Raw genomic sequence first — 26,965 nt, 5'->3', positions numbered from 1 at the left:
GCTCTAATTCATGATTGGGCACGGGACTGCTATATGCCTATCCCCCCATTCCTCTGATACCCCAATTCATAAAGAAAGTCATTTGGTTGAAATGCAAAGTGATCCTCATAGCCCCCTTTTGGCCTTGACAAGTTTGGTACCCCTTCCTTCGGCGTCATCTGGTATGTCGACCGTGGATTCAGGATCCTCTTCTAGACCTAATTTCTCACCCCGAAGGGTTACGTCATCTGAACCTGTCCAGTCTCAAGCTGACAGCTTGGTTTCTCCACTTCCGTTAGTCACCAGGCAGGATGATCTCACATCACCTGTTGTGACATTATTCTGGCCTCTCATAAACCATCCACCAGAAGACTATGTCTGGACAAATGGAAAAGATTCTCTATTTCGTCAAAGGAAAAGGTGCTAGATCGATATTCGGCTCCAATCACAAAGGTTTTACAATACCTGTCTAAGTTTTTCGAAGATGGAGCCGCAGCCTCTATCATACGAGTACATCTAGCGGCTATTTGAAACTATCATAATGGATTAGATGGTGCTCCTCTCGTATCACTGTGTTTATGTAAAACTTTTCTCAAAGGAGTTTCTCACATTAGACCTCCAGTCAGACAGCCTATAGAGCCATGGAACCTCACGTTAGTTCTCCAGTCTTTGACTCAACCTCTTTTTGAGCCCGCAGCGAAGTGTGACATCAAATTCTTGTCGTGGAAATCCCTCTTTCTGGTAGCCATCATGTCAGCCAGATGAATTTCTGAGCTTCAGGTATTATACACCAAAAGGCCCTATCTAATCGTCCACAAGGACACAGTTTCACTCCGGACAAATCCATCTTTCCTCCACAAAGTTGTTTTTGACTTTTCCGGCAACAAGACTATTAACTTACCAGCATCTTTCCCAATTTCTTCTAATAAAGGGGAATACTGTCTGCATTCCTTGGATGTGCACAGACAATTGAGATTTTATTTAGACAGCACCAAAGCATTTCGTAAGACTGACCAACTTTTCATTTCCTTTTCTGGGCCTAGAATGGGAAATTCTGTCTCCAAGATCACTTTATCAAAATGGCTTAGGGACTGCATACATTTCACTTATTCATTTGCAAAAAAACCTATACTACAGAATATTAAAGCCCATTCCACTAGATCTATAGCAACATCTGTAGCCTTCCATTCCAAGGCTTCTATGAATGATATCTGTACAGTAGCCACTTGGGCTAAACCCCACACTTTTATCAATCATTACAAATTGGATGTGGTGTCCAGAGGGAGAGCTGCCTTCGGCTCAGTGGTACTCAGGAACGTTCTTCTATAAGGGCCTCCCATGGACCTTGACCTTAAGGTAGCTGGGGACTCTGTCCCATCAGTGATGAAAGGAAAGAAGATTAACAACATCAGATAAAGATGTCTTACCATAACATTCCATCTGTGTTGTTCATCTTCTTTCATTCATCACTTTCCAGCCTTCTTCCCTCGCCAAAGGCTCCTGGGGGATACTTTGGGTCCAAGTGGTATCTTAGGGCATTTGCACAGAAATGGCCTCTCCTTTACTTGTATAACATGGGAAACTCGATCTGAGGTAACAGGAAGAAGGGCATTGTGGGTAGAAGCTTAGCTCGAGAGTTTTTGGCTGGATTGAGCTTGGTATTAGGCCGACTCGGTTCCGAGGGCTCAGAAATGAACCCATCAGTGATGAATGAAAGAAGATCAACAACACAGATGGAGCATTATGGTGAGACATAACTTCTTTTTTTCTTCACAGCAAACTGTGGCAGAGTCTGGGTGAGCCTTTCCTTTCATGTGAGACTTTAACTACCCCCTCTGTAGACTGGGAAATGTACACTACCTCAAACTCATAGGCACAATGTTTCCTGGACTTTATTAACACAGATGCCCTTGATCACTTAATGCGCACTTCAACCAGAGGTTCAGACATACTAAGCATTACTTAGACCCTTTTGACATAATTTCATTAAGATCCAGGTATAAACTTGTTGCTTGTATGAGTTATCTGGATTGATCAGGAGACTAATTTTATTTCTAAATTTTAATGTTAATGCAGAGACCTTTGTTTTAAGTTGCTGTTAACATGCCGTTTCATTTTTCCTTCACTGGAAAGCCTTTCTCATGTTTTTTTTTTTTTTTCCAGGTTATTGAGTTTATAGCAGCGACCCTGCAGAGGGCTTGTGTTTGTTTGGCTCACAACACACAAGGCACTGTGGAAACTCAGACGCTGAGCATGGGGATGGGACTGGTGGCAGCTATGTTGGGAGGTGCTGTACAGGTGAGTTTTGTATAGTTACCTGTGGTTGGAAACGTGACATTAGAACATGATCAGATGTGTAATATAATGATGTCATTTCAGAAGTTAAGTGTTATCAGATTCCAGCCTGCAGAGCTGTCTTAATATACATTTGAATGTATCACACTAGCCCAGTAATTAAGTTGAAATTTCAATAGTTCTTACTGTTGACGATGTTTCATAGTGTTGTTTAAATTTAAAATATAGAGGCAAACTGCATTGCTGCAATGAAAAAACAAAAAAGCTAATTTGCAGCAGTAGAAAAGCAAATTACTCTTGAGTGTATGTTTATTTATTGATTGATTGATTGATTGATTGACTGACATTTGATTACCAGGAAAGTCTGTTTGGGTAGGTGCCCACTTTCAGTGGAGGCCTGGGGAGAAAAGCTCCAAAGTATTACAAAAAAAACTATTTTAAGAACAATAATTTTACAATCTTGGAATTGAATGAGCCATGTAATGTCGGACTGACAATGACTGTACAGAAGATTCTAACTGATGTTTAATGTCTGTAACTGAAAATGTCAATATGGTTTGTTTTTATTTAAATAAATGTATGATCGTCCATACTATAAGTGATATTTCAGTAAAGTTGTTTCATGTGTAAAAAAATAATTTTCCAGTCTTCAAAAGTAATCCAAAAACATATGCAGTTTAAATAGTTATACCAAATTAGACATAATATGCGACCATTGGTTAAGGATAGATACAACTTGTATGACAATGATTTAATACTTTACAGCATACAGTTTAATTAAAGGTAACTTAGTGTAACGCAAACAGGAACTGCAGTATAAAGTGAGAGAAAAAATAGGGTTGTGGCATGTTTATGTATGAGCTGGAAGTGCAGCACCACAACAAACCTTTATGCTCCAGATTAATTAGCTAGATTATGTTGAACGTTTTGCAAAACAGAATAGTCAATCAAAGGGAGGGGATTTTTAACATTTTCTAAATCTGTACAATAGGTACTATCAGCAGGCAGTCTTCTGCTAAACTTTTCTGCAAGTTGATGGTGATTGGAAGAGTTTTTACAGCAATCTGAGTGTGAATCCCTACTTTAGAACCATGTTTGTTGGTGATGCCTTAACATCATCAGTGAAAAGGGGGTGCACCATATCCTCACTTCCCAGTGGTGTATCTAAGTTAGAGCATGGTAAGTAATAAACTTTGGTTTAAATCTTCTGTAATTTGTTTGTTTGGCAGTTATTCATTGAACTGTTTAGTTACTTAGAGTTTTATGCTTTCCTCTGTCTCCTTCTGGAGAAAATAGACCATTTCTCCTTAATCTTAATTGTGTTTCTTGCTTCATTATTCAGTGCATGAGAAGGCCTGTTCCGCAAGTGTCCATGAATGAGGAGAGTGTCAAACGAGCTAAGGATGACTCCTTTACTTGTACTGTTGGTGCAGATATCATGACAACAGCATTTGCTGTCATGGTAGAGGTCACTGGCAGATGTTCTGATACCATCATTTACTGTTAAGGTAGAGGTCACTGGCAAGTAACACTAGTATTTACTGTCAAGATATAGGTCACTGGTACATGTTCTGACACCAACATTTACTGTTGAGGTTTAGGATGTTAGCATATATTTTGACACCAGCATTTACTGTTGGGTTGAGGTCAATGGCAGATATTATACCACTAGCATTTACTGTCAAGATATAGGTCACTGGTACATGTTCTGACACCATTTACTGTTGAGGTATAGGATGTTGGCAGATATTTTGACACCAGCATTTACTTTTGGGTTGAGGTCATTGGCAAATATTGTAACACTAGCATTTACTGTTAGGGGTAGAGGTTATTGACAATTGTTGTGATACCAGCAGTTACTATTAGGGTAGAGGTTATTGGCAGTTGTGATACCAGCAGTTACTATTAGGATAGAGGTTATTGGCAGTTGTTGAGTTGTTGTAATACCAGCAGTTACTGTTAGGATAGAGGTTATTGGCAGTTGTGATACCAGTAGTTACTATTAAGGTAGAAGTTATTGGCAGTTGTTGTGATACCAGCAGTTACTGTTAGGGTAGAGGTTATTGGCAGTTGTGATACCAGCAGTTACTATTAGGGTAGAGGTTATTGGCAGTTGTGATACCAGCAGTTACTATTAGGGTAGCGGTTATTGGCAGTTGTTGTGATACCAGCAGTTACTATTAGGGTAGAGGTTATTGGCAGTTGTTGTGATACCAGCAGTTACTATTAGGGTAGAGGTTATTGGCAGTTGTTGTGATACCAGCAGTTACTATTAGGGTAGAGGTTGTTGGCAGTTGTGATACCAGCAGTTACTATTAGGGTAGAGGTTATTGGCAGTTGTTGTGATACCAGCAGTTACTATTAGGGTAGAGGTTATTGGCAGTTGTTGTGATACCAGCAGTTACTATTAGGGTAGAGGTTATTGGCTGTTGTTGTGATACCAGCAGTTACTATTAGGGTAGAGGTTATTGGCAGTTGTTGTGATACCAGCAGTTACTGTTAGGATAGAGGTTATTGGCAGTTGTGATACCAGCAGTTACTGTTAGGGTAGAGGTTATTGGCAGTTGTTGTGATAGCATCAGTTACTGTTAGGGTAGAGGTTATTGGCAGTTGTGATACCAGCAGTTACTGTTAGGGTAGAGGTTATTGGCAGTTGTTGTGATACCAGCAGTTACTGTTAGGGTAGAGGTTATTGGCAGTTGTGATACCAGCAGTTACTATTAGGGTAGAGGTTATTGGCAGTTGTTGTGATACCAGCAGTTACTATTAGGGTAGAGGTTATTGGCAGTTGTTGTAATACCAGCAGTTACTGTTAGGGTAGAGGTTATTGGCAGTTGTGATACCAGCAGTTACTGTTAGGGTAGAGGTTATTAGCAGTTGTTGTGATACCAGCAGTTGCTATTAGGGTAGAGGTTATTGGCAGGTGTTGTGATACCAGCAGTTACTATTAGGGTAGAGGTTATTGGCAGTTGTTGTGATACCAGTAGTTACTATTAGGGTAGAGGTTATTGGCAGTTGTTGTGATACCAGCAGTTACTATTAGGGTAGAGGTTATTGGCAGTTGTTGTGATACCAGCAGTTACTAGTAGGGTAGAGGTTATTGGCAGTTGTTGTGATACCAGCAGTTACTATTAAGGTAGAAGTTATTGGCAGTTGTTGTGATACCAGCAGTTACTGTTAGGGTAGAGGTTATTGGCAGTTGTGATACCAGCAGTTACTATTAGGGTAGAGGTTATTGGCAGTTGTGATACCAGCAGTTACTATTAGGGTAGCAGTTATTGGCAGTTGTTGTGATACCAGCAGTTACTATTAGGGTAGAGGTTATTGGCAGTTGTTGTAATACCAGCAGTTACTATTAGGGTAGAAGTTATTGGCAGTTGTTGTGATACCAGCAGTTACTGTTAGGGTAGAGGTTATTGGCAGTTGTTGTGATACCAGCAGTTACTATTAGGGTAGAGGTTATTGGCAGTTGTTGTGATACCAGCAGTTACTATTAGGGTAGAGGTTATTGGCAGTTGTGATACCAGCAGTTACTGTTAGGGTAGAGGTTATTGGCAGTTGTGATACCAGCAGTTACTATTAGGGTAGAGGTTATTGGCAGTTGTTGTGATACCAGCAGTTACTATTAGGGTAGAGGTTATTGGCAGTTGTTGTGATACCAGCAGTTACTGTTAGGGTAGAGGTTATTGGCAGTTGTGATACCAGAAGTTACTGTTAGAGTACAGGTTATTGGCAGTTGTTGTGATACCAGCAGTTACTATTAGGGTAGAGGTTATTGGCAGTTGTGATACCAGCAGTTACTATTAGGGTAGAGGTTATTGGCAGTTGTTGTGATACCCGCAGTTACTATTAGGGTAGAGGTTATTGGCAGTTGTTGTGATACCAGCAGTTACTATTAGGGTAGAGGTTATTGGCAGTTGTGATACCAGCAGTTACTATTAGGGTAGAGGCTATTGGTAGTTGTTGTGATACCAGCAGTTACTATTAGGGTAGAGGTTATTGGCAGTTGTTGTGTTACCAGCAGTTACTATTAGGGTAGAGGTTATTGGCAGTTGTTGTGATACCAGTAGTTACTATTAGGGTAGAGGTTATTGGCAGTTGTTGTGATACCAGCAGTTACTATTAGGGTAGAGGTTATTGGCAGTTGTTGTGATACCAGTAGTTACTATTAGGGTAGAGGTTATTGGCAGTTGTTGTGATACCAGCAGTTACTATTAGGGTAGAGGTTATTGGCAGTTGTTGTGATACCAGCAGTTACTATTAGGGTAGAGGTTATTGGCAGTTGTTGTGATACCAGCAGTTACTATTAGGTTAGAGGTTATTGGCAGTTGTGATAAAAGCAGTTACTATTAGGGTAGAGGTTATTGGCAGTTGTGATACCAGCAGTTACTATTAGGGTAGAGGTTATTGGCAGTTGTGATACCAGCAGTTACTATTAGGGTAGAGGTTATTTGCAGTTCTTGTGATACAAGCAGTTACTATTAGGGTAGAGGTTATTGGCAGTTGTTGTGATACCACCAGTTACTATTAGGGTAGAGGTTATTTGCAGTTGTTGTGATACCAGCAGTTACTATTAGGGTAGAGGTTATTGGCAGTTGTTGTGATACCAGCAGTTACTTTTAGGGTACAGGTTATTGGCAGTTGTTGTGATACCAGCAGTTACTATTAGGGTATAGGTTATTGGCAGTTGTTGTGATACCAGCAGTTACTATTAGGGTAGCGGTTATTGGCAGTTGTTGTGATACCAGCAGTTACTGTTAGGGTAGAGGTTATTGGTAGTTGTTGTGATACCAGCAGTTACTATTAGGGTATAGGTTATTGGCAGTTGTTGTGATACCAGCAGTTACTATTAGGGTAGAGGTTATTGGCAGTTGTTGTGATACCAGCAGTTACTATTAGGGTAGAGATTATTGGCAGTTGTTGTGATACTAGCAGTTACTATTAGGGTAGAGGTTATTGGCAGTTGTTGTGATACCAGCAGTTACTATTAGGGTAGAGGTTATTGGCAGTTGTTGTGATACCAGCAGTTACTGTTAGGATAGAGGTTATTGGCAGTTGTGATACCAGCAGTTACTGTTAGGGTAGAGGTTATTGGCAGTTGTTGTGATAGCATCAGTTACTGTTAGGGTAGAGGTTATTGGCAGTTGTGATACCAGCAGTTACTGTTAGGGTAGAGGTTATTGGCAGTTGTTGTGATACCAGCAGTTACTGTTAGGGTAGAGGTTATTGGCAGTTGTTGTGATACCAGCAGTTACTATTAGGGTAGAGGTTATTGGCAGTTGTTGTGATACCAGCAGTTACTATTAGGGTAGAGGTTATTGGCAGTTGTTGTGATACCAGCAGTTACTGTTAGGGTAGAGGTTATTGGCAGTTGTTATGGTACCAACAGTTACTGTTAGGGTAGAGGTTATTGGCAGTTGTTGTGATACCAGCAGTTACTGTTATGGTAGAGGTTATTGGCAGTTGTTGTGATACCAGCAGTTACCATTAGGGTAGAGGTTATTGGCAGTTGTGATACCAGCAGTTACTGTTAGGGTAGCGTTATTGGCAGTTGTTGTGATACCAGCAGTTACTGTTAGGGTAGAGGTTATTGGCAGTTGTTGTGATACCAGCAGTTACTGTTAGGGTAGAGGTTATTGGCAGTTGTGATACCAGCAATTACTATTAGGATAGAGGTTATTGGCAGTTGTAATACCAGCAGTTACTGTTAGGGTAGACGTTATTGGCAGTTGTTGTGATACCAGCAGTTAGTGTTAGGGTAGAGGATATTGGCAGTTGTTGTGATACCAGCAGTTACTGTTAGGGTAGAGGTTATTGGCAGTTGTGATACCAGCAGTTACTATTAGGGTAGAGGTTATTGGCAGTTGTGATACCAGCAGTTACTGTTAGGGTAGACGTTATTGGCAGTTGTTGTGATACCAGCAGTTACTATTAGGGTAGACGTTATTGGCAGTTGTTGTGATACCAGCAGTTACTATTAGGGTAGAGGTTATTGGCAGTTGTGATACCAGCAGTTACTGTTAGGGTAGAGGTTATTGGCAGTTGTTGTGATACCAGCAGTTACTATTAGGTTAGAGATTATTGGCAGTTGTTGTGATACTAGCAGTTACTATTAGGGTAGAGGTTATTGGCAGTTGTTGTGATACCAGCAGTTACTATTAGGGTAGAGGTTATTGGCAGTTGTTGTGATACCAGCAGTTACTGTTAGGATAGAGGTTATTGGCAGTTGTGATACCAGCAGTTACTGTTAGGGTAGAGGTTATTGGCAGTTGTTGTGATAGCATCAGTTACTGTTAGGGTAGAGGTTATTGGCAGTTGTGATACCAGCAGTTACTGTTAGGGTAGAGGTTATTGGCAGTTGTTGTGATACCAGCAGTTACTGTTAGGGTAGAGGTTATTGGCAGTTGTTGTGATACCAGCAGTTACTATTAGGGTAGAGGTTATTGGCAGTTGTTGTGATACCAGCAGTTACTATTAGGGTAGAGGTTATTGGCAGTTGTTGTGATACCAGCAGTTACTGTTAGGGTAGAGGTTATTGGCAGTTGTTATGGTACCAACAGTTACTGTTAGGGTAGAGGTTATTGGCAGTTGTTGTGATACCAGCAGTTACTGTTATGGTAGAGGTTATTGGCAGTTGTTGTGATACCAGCAGTTACCATTAGGGTAGAGGTTATTGGCAGTTGTGATACCAGCAGTTACTGTTAGGGTAGACGTTATTGGCAGTTGTTGTGATACCAGCAGTTACTGTTAGGGTAGAGGTTATTGGCAGTTGTTGTGATACCAGCAGTTACTGTTAGGGTAGAGGTTATTGGCAGTTGTGATACCAGCAATTACTATTAGGGTAGAGGTTATTGGCAGTTGTAATACCAGCAGTTACTGTTAGGGTAGACGTTATTGGCAGTTGTTGTGATACCAGCAGTTAGTGTTAGGGTAGAGGATATTGGCAGTTGTTGTGATACCAGCAGTTACTGTTAGGGTAGAGGTTATTGGCAGTTGTGATACCAGCAGTTACTATTAGGGTAGAGGTTATTGACAGTTGTAATACCAGCAGTTACTGTTAGGGTAGACGTTATTGGCAGTTGTTGTGATACCAGCAGATACTATTAGGGTAGAGGTTATTGGCAGTTGTGATACCAGCAGTTACCATTAGGGTAGAGGTTATTGGCAGTTGTGATACCAGCAGTTACTGTTAGGGTAGAGGTTATTGGCAGTTGTTGTGATACCAGCAGTTACTGTTAGGGTAGAGGTTATTGGCAGTTGTGATACCAGCAGTTACTATTAGGGTAGAGGTTATTGGCAGTTGTAATACCAGCAGTTACTGTTAGGGTAGCGGTTATTGGCAGTTGTTGTGATACCAGCAGTTACTGTTAGGGTAGAGGTTATTGGCAGTTGTGATACCAGCAGTTACTATTAGGGTAGAGGTTATTGGCAGTTGTAATACCAGCAGTTACTGTTAGGGTAGACGTTATTGGCAGTTGTGATACCAGCAGTTACTGTTAGGGTAGACGTTATTGGCAGTTGTTGTGATACCAGCAGTTACTATTAGGGTAGAGGTTATTGGCAGTTGTTGTGATACCAGCAGTTACTGTTAGGGTAGAGGTTATTGGCAGTTGTTGTGATACCAGCAGTTACTGTTAGGGTAGAGGTTATTGGCAGTTGTTGTGATACCAGCAGTTACTGTTAGGGTAAAGGTTATTGGCAGTTGTGATACCAGCAGTTACTGTTAAGGTAGAGGTTATCATCCAGAAGGCTGAGAACATTGGCAGTTATTTAATGCCATCAGTCTGCAGCAGGTCTGTAGACCTTTCTGATCAGCTTTAGGCTTAAATGTCCATGTCAAAAGTTATTGAGGGACGAGGTCATTATCTGGTCTTTCGAAAAGGACATGTAAGAAGTGAAAGGATAACTCCTTATAGTGGGATCAGCTTTAATGCGACTTGAGGAAGGCTTATCAAGAAAGTAGTAGCAGTGGGGGATTATCTTCAGCTGGTGGTGAGCACCCTATAGGTGACCAGTTGGAAGATGTGTCACAAGCATTTTGTCAAGAGGGGAGTATGGTGTATTAGTGGTGACAGTGACAGCAGTCATCCCCATCAGTGAAGAACGAGGTCTCAGATTTGATAGGGTACATTATACTAACTGGATTAGTCCAGTTTCTTACCAGTTTGACTTCTCTGTTACCCTCAGTAGTCAGTTCAAGATCACAGGACCATTTTGGATCATGCCAGTCCAAGAGGATCTGTAGGTTTCTGTGTCAGGTACTTCAGAATGTCTGAGGATCTGAGAAAAATCTGGCTTTTTATGTCTATTTAAAAAAAGAAATAAAAGCCAGAATGTTCCCCCAACACATACACAGACCATGTTAATTTTTTCTCTAAAGTCATATGAAATTATCACAGCCTTTGATCATTTGACTCACAGCCCCCCACACACACGCACACAAACAACCACTTTGTTTTCCCTAAGATGTCCTGTATTTCTCATATGGAGATACTGCAGCCTTGGTTGATATGACCTTCCACAACACACACACACACACACACACAGCCCAATTTAATGGCTTTCTTTAAGGTACCCTGTGCTTCTCATATGGCATTGCCACAGCCTTGGCTGATCTGATTTAGACACTGGCTGTTCAGTTGAGTCCATCCATTTGACATTCAGAAGGAGGCACCTTCTGTCTCTTTCAGCATTTGTCAAATGCTGAGTAGTAATGACTTCTCTGTGTTAACTAATAGGGCAAGAAGGTAAATGAAGTGCCTGGGTGTGTATATGTTTGGCTCCAAAACACACCTCAGTGAATACTGAGAGAGGGTTCAGAAAATATGGTCTGCTACAGTCTCTTACTTAACACCAAGGTACAGTGACACCAGAATCTGGAGGATTGTGCTTGAGCCGTGCTGTTTGCTGCTGCTGACTCTCAGATGGGGGCTGTCAAGGTACATGTAGTGGTGGTGAAAAGTGTGTGGTTGTTTTGTCTCTTAGTTATGTTAAGATGGACAGGGGAGGTCACCTCTTTCTACCAGCTATTTAAGATCAAAAATTCGAGTCACTGCAACCCAAAAATGTTTTAAAGGCAAGAAGAAATATCTGTTTCAGACACAGCAGCAGTAAGGCCAACGTAATAGAGTCTCAGAAGCAGCAGAGGTCTTAAGTAATTAATAAAGTATTAATGTAAAAAAATAAATGTGTGTCTAAAAGCTATAACTTTATTTGCGTTGTTGCTTCTGTGTTTATTTATTATGGTAGTAAACTGCTTTTATTAAGTATTCGCCATTCCATTTTCCTGCCACGCTTTTTTTTTAGCTTTAACATTTCTTTTCTGGTCACGTTAGGAATAGGTTTTGTGGAGGACATTTTTTTTGGGTTTAAATAGCCAAAGTTTTAAAAGTCTGGAGTTCCAGTCTGTAGACAGTATTTGAAGCTTTAACCAATAAAGGGTCCACATAGTACAAGGCTGAAGACCTATAAATTCACTCAGTTGGAGGCTTCATAAATTAATAAAAAACATAGTTTAATAATATCGAGTGACAAAAGTTAATCACTTTCATCCAAAATACACTGGACTTCTTCCAGAACATTTAACTGATACAGTTTCAACAGTTTGTATTTACCCATCCGAAAGCTAAATTGCTGGATGTTGATTGATTAATCAAAAGTTTTAAAATGAACATTCAATTAAATATAACTTGTAATCATCCCCAAACATAAAAAGCTGTTGAAAAATATAATTTTGTGAATATAAAATATCTTCAATGAGAAAATTAAAATGTGTAGTAAAATCTGTTTGTGTAAATATATAGATAATCACACAAAAACATTGTTTCAGTGTCAAAGCTTCACCGCTGTCATTCTGAGTACAGGCTGAATTGATATGTGTTTATTTAACCCTGGTTTAACAGTCACATCCATTTTAACATGTAAAAGTAGATGTCCTTCAAGGATGCATCTGCAGTCCTTACAAATGGGTTGTCCTGTCGTCAGGCAGCCCTTCGGTCGGCCGGATTCCAAAGTCTGGGTCTGGCCTCGGCTGGTGTCGCACTTCACCCGACGTCATAGCTGCAGTTCTTCGAGTATAAAGGCATCAGCTGACGCCATTTTCCCCAGTCTTTCTTGCCGCGTGGCGCCCGAAGCAGAAGCTGTTCGCAAGTGCCGGTCGGTCAGAACCAGAGATTACTACTACCGAATACTACTACCGAAGACTTCTAAAAAGCTAAGTACCCCGTTGGGGACTCTTTCTTGCCTCAGCCGATGTCAGAAAAAGTGAATAACTGTTTAACTTGTGGGAAACAAATACCTCATAAAGATTTCCACTCTTACTGCTTACCTTGTTTAGGCCCAGACCACGACGTAGCAGCTTGTCTAGCCTGTGCTTCTTTTAACCGGCGGACGCTTAGACGTCGGTCGGAATTTGCTGAGGAGTTTTTCGGCTCCGATTTTGCTTATATTATGCCGTCGGATCCTCCGACTACGCAAATGTCTAAAAAGCGCAAGGAAAAGGACCGACACTCGCGGTCCGCGGTTTCGGCCGAAACCGCAGTTAAGCCAACCGCGAGTGTCTCGGTTTCGGCTGAAACCGAGCAAGCGGTTCTTCCTTCAGCCGAAAACTTACCTTCTACCGAGGCCTCTTCCAACCTGGTGGAATCGGCTTCTGAAATCCCACCTGCTGTTGCAGTTTCTCAGGAATTATCTGACACTATTCCCTTGGATATTTCAGCCCCTGCACGTGGAGCTGCTAGGCCACCTGCAGCCATGTCCATTAAGGCCTTTGCCAGGGCTAAAGCAGCTAAAGCTACTAAATCTGTGCCTGCTAAGACCCCTCTCACAGGCCTAGCTCTAGTTCACAAATGCTTAGTTTAGCAGAGGATCTCATTTCTTTAATCCGGGGATCCCAACCTCAACCAGACAGGGCCTCTCACCCACCTCCAGAGAAGAGGCCTAGAGCAGAGCCCCCTGAGCCAGTTTCTACAGATGATTCCTCTGATGATTCAGATGATACAGACCCTCCAGAGGCTCCTTTCTCCCCTTATGAAGACTCTGATGCTGAAGAGTCCATCCCTTCTGCCTCTCCGCCTGAGGAATTTTCCTTTGGGGAAACCTTACATGCTATGAGGGAACAATTTCAGTGGCAGGGCCAGGATTTTTCAGACTCCAGAAAAAGGCTTAGAACCTTTCTGCATTTACCACAACATAGGCCTTTAGCCATACCCCCAGTTCTTTCTGTTGTAGATGATGCATTTAATGATGCTTGCACTGCTCCTGATTCTCTACCTCCGGCCCCTGCTAAGCCCAATAGATACTACAGGGTCCCGGACACGCATTACCATTTGTATAAGGCTCCTTTTGCGGATCCCGAGACTATCTCCCAAGGACCTAAGGCTGTAGCAGCTACCTCTGCTAAAAATCCCCTCCCCTCTGAAAGGGAATCCAGATCCTTAGAGAGATGGGGTAAAAAAGTTTACACTTCTGCTACTCTTTCAGCTAGGGCCTTGAACTGCCAATTTCACATGATCCAGTATCAAGAATTTATGTTAGACCAGTTAACTAAAAAACTGTCCTCGGATGAACCATTAGACAAAAAATCTGTTCAGGAAATGGTACATAACATTCAGCAAGTCAGTAACCATTCTTTAAAATGCGGCTATGATGCACTGGAGGCTTCCTTTAGATCAGCCATGACTGGCACAGTTATCAGAAGGCATGCATGGTTAAAAGAGCAGGCCTTACCAGACCATGCCAAGTCAAAACTATTAGATGCTCCCATGGACAAGATCAATTTGTTTGGCTCTCCTGCACAACAGGTGCTGAAGAAGATGGAAGAGAAGGCAAAATCTGTCCAAACAGTGAAAGATTTCTTACAGGTCCATCCTCCAAGGTTTAGCAGGAATTGGCCCTCCAAGAATTGGTCCTTTCCAGACTCCTCCAGAGCACAGAGAGGCAGGAATAGGCGTTCCAAGAGGCAGAAGCCAATCCAGGGGTGCCTACAGGGGACGCCAGTGGCAGGGTAACAACCAGCGAGGTACAGCCACAGACACAGCCACCACCACAACTACAGGACAATCACAGTGACTTGGCTCTGGCACCGCCTACCAGGGAACAACTAGAAGCACCCTTAGGCGGGAAGCTAGCCTTATTTTCAACAAACTGGCATTACATCACAAGAGACAAGTGGATTTTGCAGACAATAGACCAAGGTTACAGGTTTCACTTCCATACTCTACCAGGGAAGAGAGGAATGCCAAACCTACCTCCAAATCAAAAGGCAGAAGCTCTAAAACAAATATCTCAATTATTAAGGATGAGAGCTGTGGAAAAGGTACCATCTATGGAGCAAGGAAAGGGATTTTACTCCAGACTCTTCCTGGTACCAAGAAAAGAGAGCAAATGGAGACCTATTCTCGACCTGTCCGCTTTAAACACATTCCTCATTGTTCCAAAATTCAAAATGCTGACTCTACTGCAGCTTCTTCCCATGCTGGGCAAGGAGTCTTGGCTGGTAACTCTAGATCTCAAGGAGGCATACCTGCACGTCCCCATACGACCAAATTGCAGAAGATACCTCAGATTTCTTGCAGGATCAGAGCATTATCAATTCTCAGCATTGCCCTTTGGCTTATCTACTGCGCCCAGAGTATTCACGAAATGCCTGGCATCAGTAATTGCTCATTGCAGGCTTCAGGGAATCCAAATCTACCCTTACCTGGACGACTGCCTGATACAAGCGGACAACAAAACAAGCTAGCAGAAGACTTAAAAGGGTCATTTACCTACTACAAGCCCTGGGATATACAGTCAATATAAAAAGTCAAGGCTGATACCATCCCAAAGAATAACCTTTTTGGGTGCAGAGCTGGACACATCGAAACAAATGGCATTCCTAACAGTAGAAAAACAGGAGCAACTACCTCTCTACTTCTTGGCATTAACAAAGCAGAACCATCTAACAGCAAGAAAAGTCCTGCAAGCCTTGGGCTTCATGGCATCCTGCATAATATTGGTTCCACATGCCAGGCTGCATATGAGAAAGTTACAGTGGTACCTAAGGAATTTATGGTCTCAACACAAGCACAGCCTAGAAACCCAAATTCCAATAATTCCATGCCTGAAGCAAGAATTCCTATGGTGGGCTCAGGCCTGTCAATCAAACACAGGATTGCCCTTCCACAGCACTCAACCAAGCCAAACCATCACAACGGACGCCTCAGACCACGGTTGGGGGGCCCACATGCTGGACAAGTGCATACAAGGTTTATGGACTCAAGACCAGCTGCACCTACACATGAATCTAAAGGAAATGCTGGCAGTAAAACTGGCAATTCAGACATTCAGACCATTTCTCCGACAAGGTCAATTGATGATAAGGACAGACAACACCACAGTTATGTGGTACATCAACAAACAGGGAGGCACACATTCGTACCCTCTATGCCGGATGGCACTGGACCTCTGGAATGTGGCCCTGAGTAACAACATTCAGTTACAAGCAATTTTTGTACCAGGAAAAGAAAACATTCTAGCAGACATATTAAGCAGGACTACCACGGATGCCCACGAATGGATGCTGCATCCGGACATCTTCAAAACCATTACAAGAAAATGGGGACTCCCAGAAATAGACTTATTTGCATCCCCACGCAATCACCAGCTAAAGAAATTCTGCACAAGGACGTACCACCCACTTGCTTGGAAGGTGGACTCCCTATCTTTCAGTTGGAAAAACCTGACAGCATATGCATTCCCACCACTTCCTTTGATGCACAAGGTGCTATTGAAGATCAAAGAGGACCGTCCAAGGATCATTCTGATAGCTCCAGACTGGCCAAGACAACATTGGTACCCATTAATGAGGAGCATGTCTCGGGAACAAATATGGTCACTACCCCTGGTTCCCTTGCTGTTAACACAGAACAACTACAACATCCTGCATCCAAACCTGAAAACTCTGCAGCTCACTGCCTGGAACATTGCATAAGACCAATTAACCCAAATTTATCCCAAAGGGTTAAAGACATTATCCTGGAGGCTCGCAGACCCTTAACAAGGAAAAATTATTCAGCAAAATGGAAAAGATATCTCATTTGGAGTACTGCAAAAGGAGAAGATGTGTCACTGGTAAACATAGCCAACATCCTGGAATACTTGGCAGAGCTCTTCCACAAAGGCCTGTCCTATTCTTCCATTAAGATTCATGCATCAGCATACGGCTTGGATCCTCCAGTCTTCTCACATCCTCTGCTCAGGCAGTTTCTCAGAGGAATTAAAAATGTAAAACCTCCTAGGAAGCCACCATTGCCAGCATGGGACTTGAACTTTGTGCTAGAAGAATTGACACTTCCTCCTTTCGAACCAGCAGCAACAGCAGAATTACAATACTTATCATGGAAAACTGCTTTCCTGCTGGCAATCACTTCAGCAAGAAGGGTATCTGAGCTACAGGCATTAATGGCAGTACAACCCTTCCTGATCTTCCATCAAGATAGAGTGTCCATGAGAACAAATCCTACTTTTATGCCTAAGGTGGTCTCCAGAGTATCTTTAAATCAGGCTATCCACCTACCTACATTCTTCCCCAACCCACAGAACAGGGGAGAAAGACTGTTGCATACCTTGGATGTACATAGACAATTACGCTACTACCTGGACAGGACCAAGGGCAATAGAAAAACTGACCAGCTACTGGTAGCATATGCAACAGGAATGGAAGGAAAAGCAATTTCAAAACAGACAATCTCCAAGTGGATAGGAAATTGCATTAGATTTTGTTACTCCTACCATGGAAAGAAAACTCCAGAAAACATCAGGCCTCACTCTACAAGGGCTACAGCCACTACCACAGCTTTCCTACGAGGAGTGGCTACCAAGGACATTTTAGAGGCTGCTACTTGGAGCTCCGTGCATACATTTGCCAAGCATTATAATTTACCTTTATACTCTAGATCCCGAGCAGGTTTTGCCACTGCTGTTTTGCAAGGGATCTTAACTGCACCATAACTTTATTCTTCCTCCTCCCCCAGTTTGGCTATGGTATTCTACCCATTTGTAAGGACTGCAGATGCATCCTTGAAGGACATAGTACAGTTTTGTACCTACCATAAATGTAGATGTCCGATAGGAATGCATCTGCAGTCAGGATTACCCACCCGCCTTTCCCCCTCTGTGGTACTCCTAGGGTATTTGCCCATCTTATAGCTAGCTGGGGGAATCTATTATGGTGTATTTGTTTGTATTTATGTACATACATGCTCTCTACTATTTGGAATCATTGGCATTTATCCAAATTTAGCCTTCCTAGAGGGCACCTGGCATCTGGGGCAAGAAACACTGAGGAAAATGGCGTCGGCTGATGCCTTTATACCCGAATAACTGCAGCTGTGACGTCGGGTGAAGTGCGACACCAGCCGAGGCCAGACCCAGACTTTGGAATCCGGCCGACCGAAGGGCTGCCTGACGACAGGACAACCCATTTGTAAGGACTGCAGATGCATTCCTATCGGACATCTACATTTATGGTAGGTACAAAACTGTACTTTCTTTATACCCCAACCTGTTTTTTCCCAAAAACCTACCTGGCATTGGGGTACACTATCTCCAATATGCCAAATTAAAACTTCTTAAACCCTTCACAAGTGAGTGAGTGTTTATAAAGGCATTGTTCTGATTAGCTTTTTTTCATGTCATACAAATGTCCGTAAATTTTTTTAGCCAGTTTTCTCTCTGTTTTCCCCACATAAAAAGACTGACATTGGTTGCATATTGGTAAATAAACTAATCCATTTGAATTGCAATTTCCTTTCTTCAGAGTAATTTCTGAACCATAGTAATTATTTGAAAGAACATCTTTTTTCTCCGTAATGTATCCACATTAGCTACATCTGCCACATTTCGTCGTACCCTCTTGTTTTAACTTGTTACTTATTTCCAATGTTTCTTAATATTGGTGTCTACTTTGTGTGTATCCATTAGATCAAAAATATCCTAATCTGTTTTATAATAGACCTGTTATTCAATGTAATATGTTTAACCTTAGTTAGTCAATGTAATATGTTTAACCTTAGTTAGTCAATGTAATATGTTTAACCTTAGTTAGTCAATGTAATAAGTTAGTCAATGTAATATGTTTAACCTTAGTTAGTCAATGTAATATGTTTAACCTTAGTTAGTCAATGTAATATGTTTAACCTTAGTTATTCAATGTAATATGTTTAACCTTAGTTAGTCAATGTAATATGTTTAACCTTAGTTAGTCAATGTAATATGTTTAACCTTAGTTAGTCAATGTAATATGTTTAACCTTAGTTAGTCAATGTAATATGTTTAACCTTAGTTTGTCAATGTAATATGTTTAACCTTAGTTATTCAATGTAATATGTTTAACCTTAGTTAGTCAATGTAATAGGTTTAACCTTAGTTATTCAATGTAATATGTTTAACCTTAGTTATTCAATGTAATATGTTTAACCTTAGTTATTCAATGTAATATGTTTAACCTTAGTTAGTCAATGTAATATGTTTAACCTTAGTTAGTCAATGTAATATGTTTAACCTTAGTTAGTCAATGTAATATGTTTAACCTTAGTTAGTCAATGTAATATGTTTAACCTTAGTTAGTCAATGTAATATGTTTAACCTTAGTTATTAAATGTAATATGTTTAACCTTAGTTAGTCAATGTAATATGTTTAACCTTAGTTATTAAATGTAATATGTTTAACCTTAGTTATTAAATGTAATATGTTTAACCTTAGTTAGTCAATGTAATATGTTTAACCTTAGTTATTAAATGTAATATGTTTAACCTTAGTTAGTGAATGTAATATGTTTAACGTTAGTTAGTCAATGTAATATGTTTAACCTTAGTTATTAAATGTAATATGTTTAACCTTAGTTATTAAATGTAATATGTTTAACCTAAGTTATTCAGTGTAATATGTTTAACCTTAGTTATTAAATGTAATATGTTTAACCTTAGTTATTCAATGTAATATGTTTAACCTTTGTACTCGGGTCACTCTGTGTAATAGCCACGGCATGTTGAAGAATGTTAACCTTGGGCTCAATGCCGTCAAGGACAGAGGATGGCCTTTCTAATGTCATAGGTTTGCTAGGAATGGGGTGGTATTCAACTCCTCTATTCTAAGTTCATTTAACACATCTGGTGGATGTTCCTTTTCTGTAAACATATTGGTCAGTATATGTAGTTCTTGCAAAAAAGGTTTATATTTTGAGAGCATCGTAGCTGCCCTCATAAACTGCCCCTTAACCAAGTTATTTTTATAGAACCATGGATGACAGCTATTATAAAACAAATAATTTGAAAAAGTGTCCTTCCTGTTTGTTTGTGTCTTTCGGCTTTTCCTGGTTAGGGGTCGTCACAGCGGAACTCCGGTCCGATTGGCAGTTGATTTTTACGTACCGACTTGCCAGGCCTGACGCACAACCTTCAATGAAGGTACGCCCATTCACGCCAGGCTGTACTGGTGAGTGAATCTCAAGGTGGTGGCACAAGATATATATAGATATATGTGTCAGAACTGGTCTACATCTTCTGGGCTACCTCTTTATAGCAGGAACATAACAAGATATATATATATATATATATATATATATATATATATATATATATATATATATATATATATATGTGTGTGTGTGTCAGAATTGGTCTACATCTTCTGGACTACCTCTCTATAGCAGGAACTTAAGATACATATATATATATATATATATATATATATATATATATATGTGTGTCAGAATTGGTCTACATCTTCTGGACTACCTCTCTATAGCAGGAACATAACAAGATATATATATATATATATGTGTCAGACTACCTCTCTATAACAGGAACATAACAAGATATATATATATATATATATATATATATATATGTGTGTCAGACTACCTCTCTATAGCAGGAACATAACAAGATATATATATATATATATATGTGTCAGACTACCTCTCTATATAAGGAACATAACAAGATATATATATATATATATGTGTGTCAGACTACCTCTCTATATCAGGAACATAACAAGATATATATATATATATGTGTGTCAGACTACCTCTCTATAGCAGGAACATAACAAGATATATATATATATATATATATATATATATATATATATATATATATATATGTGTGTGTGTGTCAGACTACCTCTCTATAGCAGGAACATACCAAGATATATATATATATATATATATATATATATATATATATGTGTGTGTGTGTCAGACTACCTCTCTATAGCAGGAACATAAGATATATATATATATATATATATGTGTGTGTCAGACTACCTCTCTATAGCAGGAACATAACAAGATATATATATATATATATATATATATATATATATATATATATATGTGTCAGACTACCTCTCTATAGCAGGAACATAACAAGATATATATATATATGTGTCAGACTACCTCTCTATAGCAGGAACATAAGATATATATATATATATATATATATATATATGTGTCAGACTACCTCTCTATAGCAGGAACATAACAAGATATATATATATATATATATATATATATATATGTGTGTGTATGTCAGACTACCTCTCTATAGCAGGAACATAACAAGATATATATATATATATATATATATATGTGTCAGACTACCTCACTATAGCAGGAACATAACAAGATATATATATATATATATATATATATATATATGTCAGACTACCTCTCTATAGCAGGAACATAACAAGATATATATTTATATATATATGTGTCAGACTACCTCTCTATAGCAGGAACATAACAAGATATATATATATATATATGTGTCAGACTACCTCTCTATAGCAGGAACATAAGATATATATATATATATATATATATGTGTCAGACTACCTCTCTATAGCAGGAACATAACAAGATATATATATATATATATATATATATATATATATATATATATATATATATATATATGTGTGTGTCAGACTACCTCTCTATAGCAGGAACATAACAAGATATATATATATATATATATATATATATATATATATATATGTGTCAGACTACCTCTCTATAGCAGGAACATAACAAGATATATATATATATATATATATATATATATATATATATATATATATATATGTGTCAGACTACCTCTCTATAGCAGGAACATAACAAGATATATATATATATATATATATATATATATATATGTGTCAGACTACCTCTCTATAGCAGGAACATAACAAGATATATATATATATATATATATATATATATATATATATGTGTGTCAGACTACCTCTCTATAGCAGGAACATAACAAGATATATATATATATATATATATATATATATATATATATATATGTGTGTGTGTCAGACTACCTCTCTATAGCAGGAACATAACAAGATATATATATATATATATATATATATATATATATATGTGTCAGAATTGGTCTACATCTTCTGGACTACCTCTCTATAGCAGGAACATAAGATATATATATATATATGTGTCAGAATTGGTCTACGTCTTCTGGACTACCTCTCTATAGCAGGAACATAACAAGATATATATATATATATATATATATATATATATATATATGTGTCAGACTACCTCTCTATAGCAGGAACATAACAAGATATATATATATATATATATATATGTGTCAGAATTGGTCTACATCTTCTGGACTACCTCTCTATAGCAGGAACATAACAAGATATATATATATATGTGTGTCAGACTACCTCTCTATAGCAGGAACATAACAAGATATATATATATATATATATATATATATATATATATATATATATATATATATATGTGTGTGTCAGACTACCTCTCTATAGCAGGAACATAACAAGATATATATATATATATATATATATATATATATATATATATATGTGTGTCAGACTACCTCTCTATAGCAGGAACATAACAAGATATATATATATATATATATATATATATGTGTCAGACTACCTCTCTATAGCAGGAGCATAAGATATATATATATATATATATATATATATATATATATATATATATATATATGTGTGTGTGTGTCAGACTACCTCTCTATAGCAGGAACATAACAAGATATATATTTATATATATATGTGTCAGACTACCTCTCTGTAGCAGGAACATAACAAGATATATATATATATATATATATATATATATATATATGTCAGACTACCTCTCTATAGCAGGAACATAACAAGATATATATATATATATATATATATATATATATATATATATATATATATATATGTGTGTGTGTGTCAGACTACCTCTCTATAGCAGGAACATAACAAGATATATATTTATATATATATGTGTCAGACTACCTCTCTATAGCAGGAACATAACAAGATATATATATATATATATGTGTCAGACTACCTCTCTATAGCAGGAACATAACAAGATATATATATATATATATATATATATATATATATATATATATATGTGTCAGACTACCTCTCTATAGCAGGAACATAACAAGATATATATATATATATATATGTGTCAGACTACCTCTCTATAGCAGGAACATAACAAGATATATATATATATATATATATATATATATATATATATATATATATATGTGTGTGTCAGACTACCTCTCTATAGCAGGAACATAACAAGATATATATATATATATATATGTGTGTCAGACTACCTCTCTATAGCAGGAACATAACAAGATATATATATATATATATATATATGTGTCAGAATTGGTCTACATCTTCTGGACTACCTCTTTATAGCAGGAACATAAGATATATATATATATGTGTCAGAATTGGTCTACGTCTTCTGGACTACCTCTCTATAGCAGGAACATAACAAGATATATATATATATATATATATATATGTGTCAGACTACCTCTCTATAGCAGGAACATAACAAGATATATATATATATATATATATATATATATATATATATATATATATATATATATATATGTGTGTCAGAATTGGTCTACATCTTCTGGACTACCTCTCTATAGCAGGAACATAACAAGATATATATATATATATATATATATATATATATATGTGTGTCAGACTACCTCTCTATAGCAGGAACATAACAAGATATATATATATATATATATATATATATATATATATGTGTCAGACTACCTCTCTATAGCAGGAACATAACAAGATATATATATATATATATATATATATATATATATGTGTGTGTCAGACTACCTCTCTATAGCAGGAACATAACAAGATATATATATATATATATATATATATGTGTCAGACTACCTCTCTATAGCAAGGACATAACAAGATATATATATATATATATATATATATATATATATATATATGTGTGTGTGTCAGACTACCTCTCTATAGCAGGAACATAACAAGATATATATATATATATATATATGTGTGTCAGACTACCTCTCTATAGCAGGAACATAACAAGATATATATATATATATGTGTCAGACTACCTCTCTATAGCAGGAACATAACAAGATATATATATATATATATATATATATATATATGTATATGTGTCAGACTACCTCTCTATAGCAGGAACATAACAAGATATATATATATATATATATATATATATATATATATATATATGTATATGTGTCAGACTACCTCTCTATAGCAGGAACATAACAAGATATATATATATATATATATATATGTGTCAGACTACCTCTCTATAGCAGGAACATAACAAGATATATATATATATATATATGTGTCAGACTACCTCTCTATAGCAGGAACATAACAAGATATATATATATGTGTGTCAGAATTGGTCTACATCTTCTGGACTACCTCTCTATAGCAGGAACATAACAAGATATATATATATATATATATATATATATATATATATATATATATATATGTGTGTCAGAATTGGTCTACATCTTCTGGACTACCTCTCTATAGCAGGAACATAACAAGATATATATATATATATATATATATATATATATATATATATATATATATATATATGTGTGTGTGTGTCAGAATTGGTCTACATCTTCTGGGCTACCTCTCCATATCAGGAACATATCATCCAAAAATCTCCAGTAGAAATACCATAAGTAGGAGTAGTTTGTACCAAGAAAATACTGTTTCTCCAAGTGGGCATAACTAAATTTGCAAAGATGAGGGCACAGGCCGGCTCCATTGCAACACTGCTGACTTGTCTGTAAAATTCACACTCAAAAAATAAAAAATGATTTTAAAGGACTAAATCCACCAGGTCTACCAAAAATCCAAGTTCCTTTGTCTCCGTAATTTTATAGCCAACCAAATAATTTTCAAAAACTGCAAACCAATGTAATGCAGGGTACATGAAAAAAGGTCTGTAACATCTGTAGTGAAACTGTCTTGTTTTTGGAGTACGTGGACCCTGTACTGGTTCTTGGTTCAAAGTGGTTGCATGCTTACACACCTTTTCATTGGGTTAAAAATACAGATACCCCAAGATGGAAATGCAGTGGATCAGTGAGACGCTGGAGTTTGCAATGAAAATCACAAATAGGACACTGCAGTTAATATGAGATAAACTTTAGATCAGGAGATGGCTGCTACAGAGATCATTATGATACAGGCTGTAAAAAGCAATGTAAGAGTGTTCAAGTGAAAGTACTGCTTTTGGATTGGGGAGGGTTTGATAAAAACAAAATGATAAACCTGTAGATAAAACATTTTAGATTGCAAGGCAAATAATTTCAAGGCAAACATATCAGTGTGTAAAAGGCATATCTATCATTTAATGTATGATGACATAACAGCTGATGTTATGTAGTCCAATCTCGCCTTCATTCTTACCCGTGGGACTCGGCCATACTCTAGCTCGAAGTCTTCAATTGGCTCATAGCTAAGAGGTATCCCATCATGCAACAGGTATATTCCCCAGATCTCGTTTGCCGCTCGTTACTCTCAGATGTGGTCTCACTTTTGGCCGTGGCTAAGTATACTGTTTATAAACTTTTGACTTGTTGCTCAAAAAAAGCTATTTTCATAGCTGTGTGTGTGTGTGTGGTAGTGTTGTTTTACTACCTTTGTTTTGTTTCTCTTGCTGTTTTTGTGGCCTTGTCGTTGGCTGTTTTGGTATCCCATTCGTTTTCTTTCTCCCCACGGGCTAGGCCCGTTTCAGTTAGAGGACCTAGTCCTCCCCATTGTTTCCATGTGGTCTTTGGATTTGTGCTCCATTCTGTTAGCGTTTAGTGTTGTCGTGTCTGGCTAGTGGTGCTCTCCTGCCTTTGTTTCCCCAGGCTAGGCCCATTTAAGTTAAAGGACCTAATCCTCCCTGTAGACTTTTCCCGCTGGTTACTAGGCCGGTTTAGTAAGAGGCTCTGTTTCTCGTGCGGGGTTTAGTTGGGTCTAGTGTGTGTACGTATTGCTTTGTACCTCTGTCTTCTCTCCTTTTCAGCATGTCCAAGGATTCTAAGGAACACAGGCCTTCGGGCTTTAAAAACTGTGTTGAATGCAACAATAAAATGTCTTTGACAGATGGGCACTCTGTGTGCTTGTACTGCTTGGGGGCTTTTCACCTCCAAGAGTCCTGCTTGTTTTGTCATTCCTTCAGTCCCCGTGTGCTGCAGGAGAGGAAGAACAAGCTCATCCTGAAACAACTGCTTAAACACTCCTCCGAGGAAGACTTGGTTAAGTCTTCCATTACCTTATCCTCTCCAGCTAAAAAGGACAAAAAGACTTCTAAGAAGCACACTCTCTGGCTCTCTCTGTTTCTTCGGAGCCACCAGAGATGGTTGCTAGAACAACTTCTCCTTCGGTTCCATTGCTGTCTGTGCCAACAGAAGGTAGTGTCTTGACTAAGTCCGTATCGGCTCCCAGCCTTTTGGAGCCAGTCACGGATATTTTGGTTCGGAGCCGGTCTCCAGTTATTTAACCAGTTCCTCCTTCACGCAAGTCCCCTTCTGTAGGGAGATTCAGATCTCCAAACAATATCCTCCAGGTCCTCCAGGACCCTTTCTGATGAGGACGTTGATAGGGTGGTGAAGAAACTGCTTCAGTCATCGGTGTTGGCCAAATTGATTTCAGCTCCGACCCAGTCGGCTCTGGAGCCTATGGCCTCTTCATCCTTTGTTGTTCCTCCTCTGAGCCTTTTTTGGCCTTCGGAGCCAGAGTTGTCAGTTCCGTCAGGTGCCGTTAGGTCGGTTCCAGTAGCCTCTCCTGACCTCTCGGTTCCGATTTCCACTCCGACCCCGTCGGCTTCGTCCACGGGGTAGAGGGTCCACAGTTCTCTGGTCGGACCCGAGGGGGAGGGCTCAGATCGATCTTCATTGGTTTCGAGCCTTCCTCTTGGTTCTTCGGCTCGAGTGAGTTTGGACCCGACATCTGCTTCGGACCTCGGCGCAGAGGGCTACTACTCTATCCTCTACAGTTAGTCGGCCTTTGGAGCTGGGGGGATCAGCATTTGAGGTTATGAGGAGCGTGCTGGCCAGGTTGTCAGCTGCATCCTACGGCACCAATACTCTGCCCCCTCCAGCACCGGTGTCAGTTTCGGATCACCCTCTATCCATGGGCAGTGGAGACCCTAAGCGCCAGGATACCTCCATGAGTGGTCCCCACCTTTCTGATGTCTCCCCAAAGTTTCTGCCTGAGGAGCCGGCCAGAAAGAGT

General features: G+C 38.8%; 1 protein-coding gene across 4 annotated transcripts in view; it reads left to right on the top strand.

Moving 5' to 3' along the window:
• Positions 1–26,965, top strand: part of TANGO6 (transport and golgi organization 6 homolog) — a 1,856,125-nt gene that overhangs the window by 881,190 nt on the left and 947,970 nt on the right. For all 4 annotated transcript variants that reach the window (XM_044082029.1, XM_044082030.1, XM_044082027.1 and 1 more), the window contains one exon: positions 2,143–2,277. In XM_044082029.1, the coding sequence (XP_043937964.1) occupies positions 2,143–2,277 (135 nt within the window). The remainder of the gene's footprint in view (positions 1–2,142; positions 2,278–26,965) is intronic.

This window comes from Protopterus annectens, chromosome 8.part1 (genome assembly GCF_019279795.1).
Source record: "Protopterus annectens isolate FY-2018-M chromosome 8.part1, PAN1.0, whole genome shotgun sequence".
Lineage (NCBI taxonomy): Eukaryota > Metazoa > Chordata > Ceratodontiformes > Protopteridae > Protopterus > Protopterus annectens.
The sequence above is the reverse complement of the archived record's forward strand: the minus strand, read 5'-3'. Positions and strand labels throughout refer to the sequence as shown.